The sequence below is a fragment of the Acanthochromis polyacanthus genome, chromosome 8, assembly GCF_021347895.1.
Source record: "Acanthochromis polyacanthus isolate Apoly-LR-REF ecotype Palm Island chromosome 8, KAUST_Apoly_ChrSc, whole genome shotgun sequence".
NCBI classification, from domain to species: Eukaryota; Metazoa; Chordata; class Actinopteri; family Pomacentridae; genus Acanthochromis; species Acanthochromis polyacanthus.
Window position 1 is genome coordinate 20189602 of NC_067120.1, and position 10226 is coordinate 20199827.

Here is a 10226-nt window from a genome sequence, read left to right on the forward strand (position 1 = left end):
GGCACAGAGCCAGGCTTCTTCATCAGTGTATTCAGCTTCTGGGTGTCACTGGCTTTGATGCTACTGCCCCAATAGATGACTTGCTACAACAGATTGGTCAAACATCTGCAACATGTTTCTGCATACATTGAATGACCTAGGCTTCTTCAAGAAATAGTCTGCTTTGTGTTTTCCTGTGGACAGCTTCAGTGTTACACTTCCAGTCCAGTCTGTTGTCAAGGTGAACTCAGGTAGGCCTGTTTGTAGCTTTGCAGTCCCTCCACTTCTCCAAAATGGAAATGATGTTGAAATTACCCCAGTCGATACCATCATCATCTGGTCTTTCTTTCTTTCTTTCTTTCTTTCTTTCTTTCTTTCTTTCTTTCTTTCTTTCTTTCTTTCTTTCTTTCTTTCTTTCTTTCTTTCTTTCTTTCTTTCTTTTTTAAAATTACTTTTTTTAAAATTAGTGACGTACAGCCCGTGGTACTGCGACGTCATCGATCGGCGCCGTTGTTGTGCCAACACAAACAGAAGCTAACAGCGAAGGTAATAGTAAACTTTGCACCCTGTCTCCAGCCTCGGACGTGTACAGTTTGGTAAGAATCATCTGTTAGTCACTGTCATAACAGAGGAACACATTTGAATCAGATTTTTATGGTTGACAGCTTTAGTATTTTTCTCCGAGGGCTTGTTGAATGGTTGGCTAATGCGAAGTAAGGCTGCTCCCTGTTAGCATAGTGTTGCTCAAGAGTGTTACGTCGTTGCTCGATTACAAATTTTGAGTTGAGGATCATTGGTGTATTATGTCTGAAGTGGTGGCGTTATAAGAGAGTCTGTAAAGGTTTATTTAGACCAGGCTTTACGTTAATACAAAAACACTTAACATCAGCACCGCTAGCTCAGCTGGACGTTATTACATGATGCTAATTTAGCTAATGTAGCTGAGGTGTAGTACCTCGATGACGTTAAGTGCATATGGTTGCTTGTCTTCTAATTAACAATTTATTAGCCATTGTTGGGTTTTTATTAGAATTTGTTATATTCTTGCTATGGTATGCATGCAGTTACTGGAATGATTAATGAAGTTAGCTAGTGCGACAGAATGTGTTTGCTTTAGTTTCACTTTAGTTAGCAGTCTTTCAGCCCATTTTCAATGTGCATACCCCTGTTCAAAAACGTCTGTGTTATTATGGCTGTTGTTTCTTGAAACTGTAAGGCTCTCAAAACTTCAGGAAATAGGGATACTATATACTTTCACTAAAGTATTATATTACACATATCATTAATGTGGATATTGCAGTCAAAGATAAGAGATCATCTTTTATTAAAACGTTTTTTAACCATTATTACTGAGAAAAATACATAGGACACCCAAAGCAAAAAAAATAACCAAACCAAAACTGTTCAAACCAGAATTCCTTGGAGGTTCTGTAGAAAGCAGCTGGACTTCTCGTTTAGGTTCTTGAAGATGTTTCATGTCTCATCCTGCAGGCTTGCTAAGTGAGAAGTCCAGTTCTTTCCTACTGAAGCTCCTTGAATTACCACGACCTGGATGACTGAGGCTCTCCACAGACAAACTAGACTTCAGTGACTCATGTTGAACTGTTAATCTTCCACCAGGCCCTGCGGAACTGAATGAGGTGCTGTTTTCTGCCTCTGCTGTTTAGTAAGCCCTGCTGCTGCTGCTGCTGGGATGGGCCAGCAGATCTCAGGTCAGGGGGTCATGACCCGTCTACCTGAGAAGCTGGTGAAACACGCTGGATTGGTCCGTGACAGCGGCTACCTAACCTACGAGGAATTTCTGGCAAGAGTGGCTGAACTCAATGACGTGTAAGTCTGTGGAGGACACACAGCTGCTCCGTAGCACAAATAGCTTTGCTTTGATACAGTCTACCGCAAAGGACTGTGAGGAATGGACAGGTGAAAGTATGTGACCTACTTCACAAAGTATACCTTTTGGGTCGTCACTGTTCAGATTGAGAGGTGACTTCAATTTTATGTCATCCCTAAGGATTTGGCTCATTTTATTCCCTCAGGTTTTAGGCTCTGTGTCTGCCAATTTAATTTTAGCACACTAGCTCTCAGACAAAGTAAGTTGGAGGCAGGAAACTGTATCTATATAACATGAAATGGCACAGTATTATAGTAGAAGGTTTGAATTATTACATTTGGGCAACAACCTTAAAACAGAATCCACAAAATAAACAGCACAGAACAGTTTGGTCATGTGGAGATAATTAGAATAATTGTGGTATCAAAAATAAGGTTTACTGTGTTGATTTTTCAATGCAACATTCAACACAGTGAAAAAAAAATTAAATTTTTGTATATTTACCATTCTTTGACTGTGTTTGCATACATTTCCACTTTCAAGTGCTGTTCTGCTGACTGCTGTAGCGAGTAGCAGTAAAAATGATGCTGAATTGTTTATGGAGTTGAACACACCCTCCCTGTTCTGTTGCATCTCTCTCAGTACGGCCAAGCTAGCTGCTGGACAGCAGAAACACCTACTGTTTGAGGTACAGCCAGGATCCGATGCCACGGCCTTGTGGAAAGTGGCTGTCAGGATCGTCTGTACCAAGGTGAGCCCAGTGAGCCCTTTGCACATGCCAACAGGACCATCTGTTCACACCTTTAATTTTGTGAGAGAAAGAAACAGATGCTAACGATACCATACACCTGCAAATTGCGTTTATATGTGGGACAAAGTGTGCTGATGGATATCCTATGGTACACTTGTGTCTGTCGTTCACTAGAGTTAACTAGTTTATCGGTTGGAAGATGGCCCATATTAGACAAATGTCTCCCTTTTTGGGAAAATTAAGTTGATTTTCAGTTTCAGTTGACGGGAAAAGTAATTCCTGTAATTGCTGGTAACTGAACTCACTGTCAAATATAATTATGAAATTACAGTGTATTAGATACCAACATTTGGTAGGACAAACCAAAACAGAAATCAAATAAATGTGATAAAGCATAAAAAAGAGTAAGACTTGGCAAAAAATCATCACATATTTCAGTGTTTCTCTGTTCATAGTATGCCTGTGATAGTTGTCTATATAGCCAATTCCTTTTACAAAAATAATTTTGTACCAACTAACAATGATACCAGTTCGACAACTAGTGAAAAAAGTTTTACAAAATTACTCACATCTGTTCTCTAGACTGCATAAAAACTACAGACCAAGGCAAACGAAATTAAAATCACTCTACCTCCCCTAGAGAAAGAAATCCTGTAATAAATAGCTGATAAAAGCTGTCGCTGAGCTTGAATTGATTAAACACTTGTGATAACTGTCAAAATCCCACATTGATTAAACCCAAGTATTTTAACAGTGAGACTGCATGTGTGCACACATACACAGTATATTATGTCTTTATGAGCCATGTGCTTGCCTGTGCCTCCTCCAGATCAACAAGGAGAATGGCATGGTGGAAGCATCACGGATCATGAACTTGTACCAGTTCATCCAGTTGTACCGTGACATCACCAGCCAGGCCGCTGAGGTGCTGTCCGCCGAGGGTGCCACTGAGGGTTCGTCTGCCCAGCTTCCCTCTACAGACTCCTGCCAGGCCAGCATGTGGATGGGCAGGTCAGTGCATGTAGAGGGATCTCTGGAGCTGTCAAAGATCTCACATCAAGTACAGCAACCCTGTGGTTAATGGTGACCACATTTTGATCAGGAATTTACCAAGCATATATTACAAGAGAGAATGTTGGACTTGGGTTTGCCAGGTGATCACTCACGATGATATTGCTCTGTGGGAAATTTTCCATTAAAATCACAGTGGTGATGATTTATTATCATATTTTTAACTTGAGGTACAGTGTAGTACAAATAATTGGTTCTTTATTGCTCTACACACTGTGCAAGTAATATATTTTATGACTTATTTTGCAGCAGAATGAGTGTTTATCCTCCTGGATGACTTCCCGATGATAGGCAGAGCTGGAGGGAGGCTGAGGGGATTCAGAATTTTTATGCATTTGTGGAAAGTTTCAGGATATACTGTATTTCTCAGGCAAATCCTTTGATTGCAAGGCACAGGAGCCATCCAACATGAAGCCTTTCATTCCACAAGTAGATATCCAGCAGTTAGAAAAAGTGGCACCTTCCTCCTCAGAAAATAATTAATAGTTGAGGCCTTTTCTGCATCTGTTTCCGTGCAGGGTGAAGCAGCTGACGGATGCGGAGGAGTGCTGTATCTGCATGGACGGAAAGGCTGACCTCATCCTGCCCTGCGCCCACAGCTTCTGTCAGAAATGCATTGATAAATGGTGAGATGACAGAATCAGGTTGAAGTTGGCTCAGTAATTTAACTATTGCTTTTTAAATCATTTATTTTGATATTAAAACTTTATTATCCAATGATGCACAGTAGGTGGTAATTAGTAAACACTCTCTGCTGTTTCTGCAGGAGTGGGCAGAGTCGAAACTGCCCAATATGTCGTCTGCAAGTGACTGCTGCCAATGAATCCTGGGTGATGTCCGATTTTCCCACAGAGGATGACATAGCTGGCTACATCCTCAACTTGGCTGATGAGGCGGGCCACCCACACAGGCCTTAACACACAGAACACTATCTATTTTTAAAAATGTCCATAAATCTATTAAGATTACGTAATCTGATTGCTGTAGAAATACCGTAGTTTACACTCCCAGCACAGCCATTCTTGTCTTTGCCTCGCTTTATCATGCCTGTAATGAAAAGTAAACATGTAATTGAAGGAGGCAGCTTTTCAGTTAAACCTGACATCTTGTAGGGGTACAGGTATGGAGACTTCAAAACCACAAAATAGTTTTAGTTTTAAGAAGTATTTCTGTTCTTGTTTGTATATTCAGTAAAACGTCCCATGTCACTTTCAGTTGAAGTGAACATGGTTGTTGTTTATGAAGAGTTGATCCATGCTGACGTATTTCATAAAATGTGAATATGTAATAACCTTAATTTTCGTAAATGATAAATTTCTATATAACTGAATCTAATGCTTTACCTGAAGTTGTATTGAGATGAATTGTTAATTCAGCTGTTTGTTGTGTGACATTCAGTGAGTTTATCAGTTTGTTTTTGATCATATTCAGATATTTGAACCAGTTTTTCCAAATATGAGACAGTAGTAATGTTATACTAACTTTTCAATTTTACTAGTCTTTCAATGCATAGTTTTTTTATTTTTTGTTTTGTTCATAAACTGTAAACCTGACAATTTTTCTTTTTACCAAAATAAATTGCTGATTGTTAATTCTGACAAGTCGCACCTTGAAACTTCAGTGTTGCTTTCCGCGTGTGAGCGCACTACAACACACAGATGATTATATCTCTGCGGTTGGAAAATGTTATCTTGCACTGTAATCCTTTCACAGCAGCTGAGGCCATGCACACCAAATTATGTTAGATATCTTTTATCAAGCTGATCAGAGAGTTTGAGTGAGTCTGATCTTATGGTTGCATGACTGCATGGTCTGTTCAAAAGTCATTTTTAAAAACTTGTAATATTTAAAGTTTAACAATTGAGAGCGCACCACTGTAAAGCATTCAAGCCTACATACACACACTATGAAATTTGATTAACATGTTGTGAACACAAGCCGCTGTGTAATGTGATGTTGCAACCTTAAGGTGGTAGCGTTCTCCTATAGTTCTGCTGAGGAGTTGTAGCATTATTGAAGGCATTTCATTTGAGTGAAAGGAGGTGTAATAAAATGAAAGTATTCTTACTGTATTATCCTTAATAAAGAGATACTCACTTTTTGCACTTTATGACTTATTGTGTTGTGATCAATTGAAAGATTTACATCTCTCTGCTTCCTTCACAGTGTCTTTTATCTTTTGGTGTTGATAAATTGTGTAGTTATATGGTCTAAATGTATATAATCATACATTTTGTATCCTATGGAAACAGGAATATGCAATAAAAACCTAAATGCTTCCATGTGTGTTTTAATGCTGTTACATTAATAAAACATTTTTAAAGTTACATTTACATGTATATCCTATGTTTTTAACAAGCAAAATGGATAATAGAGCCTGTAGAGAGTTACTAAAATGTATAATTTGTAATAAAAAGTCAGATTAGAAACGTCCGGGGCGCACTCATCTTTCCCCATTGACTATAACTTTGACATACGTAGTTCATTCCTCTTCAATACAAGAGATAGGACACTGCAGGGTACAGGCTGACCGCACCCTGCTGAGCGATCAGAGCGATCAGAGGGCGACAGGCTGTCTCCCTCTGATCGCTCTGATCTCCTTCTGACCCCAGATTTTAACCATAGAATCATTGAGAAATTTGCATACAAAAATATCACAGATGTAGAGGTGCTGGCTTTAATCTCTAAAATGTGAGGATTTACTTTTTTAATAATGTAAATAGAAATGTTTGTTGACACAAGTGGCACTTTAGACTGAAAGCCTGTTGATTTTCATATGTTCTGAAATCTGAGGAATTACTGTTTTTCTTTATTTTCATTGTAAATATTTAATGTTAGTTGACAGAAGCACTTTGGGCTCAAAGCCTAAGATAAGATAGGTTTTATTTGTCACATGCACAATTATACATAGTATAATGCCTATTGGTTTCAGTATTTTTTTTCAGGCAAAGGGACAACATTTTATTGCTTTGATCTTAAATATTCAGATTTGCTGTTTTCTCATTGTCATGTAAGGTTGTTAATATAAAAGTTAGCTCACAGAAGCACTGTCTGCTTCAAGCCTTATAGTTAGGTTTTTTTTTTAACAAAATGTCCAATGTTTGTTGGTATGGATTTGTTTTTGTTTATTTGAGTATGTAAATATAAATATGTTGCTCCAAAGATTTTGCTGGACAGAAGAAGCACTTGGCACTCTTTGAAGCTGGAAAAATGAATGGTTTCTTTTTTTTACTTTTGAAGTAAAAATAGATTTGCATATTTATACATTCTTAATTTGTTTAATTATAGAAAAGGAGATTTTAAGGGTTTGTGTGTACCAATTGCACCTTATCTGGAGCAAATCATATCAAACACTGGGGAGATAAATTCAAATTCACTAGCTGGTAACATTTGCATGCATTTAATTGTCTGTTTGACTCAGCAGTAGTGCTTAGGTGTACCCTCGTAGTGGTACATAGTAATAGCACATCAAATGGCTGTGAACATAATTTACATCAATTCTTGTATTCCGGTGTTGCCGACTCTGCTATTTGATTTGGTAAATTAAGTGCCCCACCCCCACCCCAAGAGAAAAATTCACCATCCGCCACTGACTGATAGACTCTCAAATGTTCAACCTCACAGCCTCAAAATATCTGTTTAGGAAGCGTTGTGTTTCTAAATTCTGCTGAAAGCATTGACAGACATTCTCTTACAAGGTTGTGCTGAAAAGTAGCCTATCCTCTGAGCTACTGAGAAATCTTCCTGAACAAAGTTTCTACGTGTGACTCGGCACAACAAAAACTAAAGCATCAGTCAGAGAAAACAGGTATTGCAAATTCTAAACTTCTTGTTAACTCTGATTTTCTGCTTAGCCTCATAAAAAGGGGAGTTTAACTTGTCAGGTGACTGAAAATGAATGGCTTGAGCAGTTCTAGATCAAAAAGTACGAAGTGTCAAATCATGTTTTACTACAAATACATACAAAAATGAATAAATACAATGGCTGGTTGTTAGTTTATTCACTGTTAATGTCACTTTATATACTGGATTGAACTTGAGCAATAGAAGAGAAGGAATTTAATGAAATTATGGGGATTCAGAGAGGTAATGTTGCACAATGTTAAGTTAAGCGCAGTTTAATTCAAACCAGCTGAATGTTAAACTTCTGTGCAGCTGAACGGGTTTCAATTAACCTTAAAGTAAAATAACTTTTTTAAAAGCTAAAATACACAGCAGAGAAATACAGGTTGAGAAGTTTATTCTAATAATGACGGACAGCTGCGGCAGCAACTAACACAGGTGTTCAGCAGTAAGTTAGCCACCTGTGTTAATTAGCCCGCGAGCTAACTTAGCTGCTTAGTTAGCTAAGCGTCTGGAACAACTGCTCAAACACAACAAAACACAATTCTTCATAAGTCACTGACTTAATGTACAACAAAGCAACGCTACTGGTTAGAAGTGTTTATCTTCTTACTGTGTTTTACTCCAAAAACAAGGTCAACAGCAGACAGAGATGCTACCTACATACATACAGAAGATAGAAGATACATATAGAAGACTAGATACTAGCTCGCTGTCTTCTATATATATCTATGGTCTGACCAATCACTGTTCTCTGGCTCTCAGTCAGTCTGACCAATCACTGTTCTCTGTCCTCTGAGAATCTTGTCGTTTGGCTCGACCATATGGACTCTACCATAGATATGAATTTTTATACGTGTCTATGGGCTCTACACTTGCTGATGACCACTTCCGGTCTCAGAAAATGAAAAAAAAACGGACCTTTTCTCATTTCTGTCGTTGTCTGATTTTACTTTTATGTTCTAAATATAAAATGATAATGTTACGGGACTGTTCTAAAGAGTTAGCCCCCAATCTAGTGGTTGAATGTAATTGGTACAGCGAAGCAGGAAACAGGAAGTGATGTTGTTTTTATCATCTGCTGCTCGTATTCAATACATGTCGTTACAGACTCATGCTTTGCCTCTTGTCCATTTGCTTCACACTAACATGGTGTCAGAAGTGAATTAATCAAGTATCTGAGTTTAAGTACCAGAAAGAGAGGCGTCTGCATCACAATGGCTTCCGCGGTACCTCCACCAAGTGAGATGAAACTGACTGATGACCTCGCTAACAACTGGGATGAATTCAGGTTGGAGTTCGAGGATTACATGCTAGCATCAGGGCTAGCAGAAAAGGGGAAGGAGATACAGGCAGTCACCCTGCGGAGAGTGGTGGGCGGTGAATGTCGCCACATATACAAGCACAATTTGGGCCTCTCGGATGAACAGGCGAAGGACCCCACGGCAATTCTTGACGATTTAGGGGCACATTTCAAGCCGGCCAGGAATGTGATATTTGAGCGGTATGTCTTTGGCAACTGCAAGCAAGATGAGGGGGACCCCATCGACGCATTTGTAACACGGCTGAGGGAGAAGGCTGCATCTTGTGAGTACGGTGAACTTAAAGAAGACTTGATAAAAGACAAACTGGTGCTAGGTGTGTGTGTGAGGAGACTTGCACCCCAGGCAAAGTTATTACCAAGCCAAACCAGACTGGTACTGTGTTCAGGCCAGTCAATGCGATCCATTGGTTTATTTAAGACAGAGTGTGTAGTGAGAGGAAAAACACACAAGCTGAGCTTTGAGATAGTGAGGTCCGGACAGAGACCCCTGTTATCAGGCCAAACCAGCGAACATCTAGGTTTGATGCACTTCACTATACCTAAAGAGCTACTTATGGTGGGGCACAGCAGCTCAGAGTCCATAACCAGACAGCACCTTGTCCATACCTATGAGGATGTTTTCAATGCCCCAGTTGAGTCACTCCCAGGGGAGGTTCACTTCGAACTGGATAAGGGTGTTCCCCCAGTGCAGGCCTCTCCACGCAGTGTTCCGGTGGCTCTCAGGGATGCAGTCAAGGCTCAGCTGGACAAGTATGAAAGGGATGGACACTTAACCTCAGTGTCTGAACCAACTGAGGGGGTTAGCAACATGGTTATCGTCAAGCAGTCAGAGAAACTGAGGATTTGCATGGACCCCAAGGCACTAAATCTGGCCCTGAGGAGATCTCACTACATAATGCCAACACTTGAGGATGTGCTGCACAAGCTGCCCAGGGCGTGAGTATTCACCCTTGTAGATGCGCGTGATGTCTTTTTGCAGTGTAAGCTGGATGAGGAAAGCAGTTTCACGACCACATTTTGGACACCCTGGGGTAGGAAGTGCTGGTTAAAGCTGCCTTTTGGGGTGTCTGTGGCCCCGGAAATATACCAGCGAAAGCAACATAAGCTGCTGGCAGGGCTCAGTGGGGTGGAACCCACTGCAGATGATATACTTGTGGTGGGGTGTGGGGATACAGACGAGGAAGCCGTAAAAGACCATGACGAAAAACTGACAGCACTCATGGACAGGTGCAGAGAAGTCAAGCTGAGTCTAAGTCTAAAGAAACTGCACTTTAAGGTCAAAGAGGTCAGTTTTCATGGGCACATTCTGTCAGCAGAGGGGCTCAGAGCAGATCCAGAGAAAGTCAGAGCTGTCCAGGACATGCCCCTCCCCACGGATGCAAAAGCTGTGCAAAGACTGATAGGGTTTGTGACTTACCTTGCGAGGT

The 10226-nt window shown here is 40.1% G+C and overlaps 1 protein-coding gene across 4 annotated transcripts; it reads left to right on the plus strand.

Moving 5' to 3' along the window:
* The first annotated feature begins 433 nt into the window (after positions 1–433).
* On the plus strand, positions 434–5912 carry rnf141 (ring finger protein 141). Of its 4 annotated transcripts, none has more exons than XM_022218183.2 (6): positions 434–575; positions 1600–1809; positions 2453–2561; positions 3391–3572; positions 4151–4258; positions 4399–5912. In XM_022218183.2, the coding sequence occupies exons 2-6, from the start codon at positions 1673–1675 to the stop codon at positions 4547–4549; spliced, it is 687 nt and encodes a 228-aa protein (XP_022073875.1). In that variant the 5' UTR covers positions 434–575; positions 1600–1672; the 3' UTR covers positions 4550–5912. The 4 variants fall into 4 exon arrangements, with proteins under 4 accessions (XP_022073875.1, XP_022073876.1, XP_022073877.1 ...); XM_022218184.2 differs by having other exon boundaries at positions 440–525; XM_022218185.2 differs by having other exon boundaries at positions 449–575; positions 1647–1809.
* The last annotated feature ends 4314 nt before the right edge of the window (positions 5913–10226 follow it).

Coding starts and splice junctions, on each gene's coding strand:
- rnf141 (XM_022218183.2), top strand. CDS start 1,673: ATGGGCCAGCAGATCTCAGGTCAGGGGGTCATGACCCGTCTACCTGAG. Junction 1,810..2,452: donor GTGGCTGAACTCAATGACGT/GTAAGTCTGTGG, acceptor CATCTCTCTCAG/TACGGCCAAGCTAGCTGCTG. Junction 2,562..3,390: donor TCAGGATCGTCTGTACCAAG/GTGAGCCCAGTG, acceptor TGCCTCCTCCAG/ATCAACAAGGAGAATGGCAT.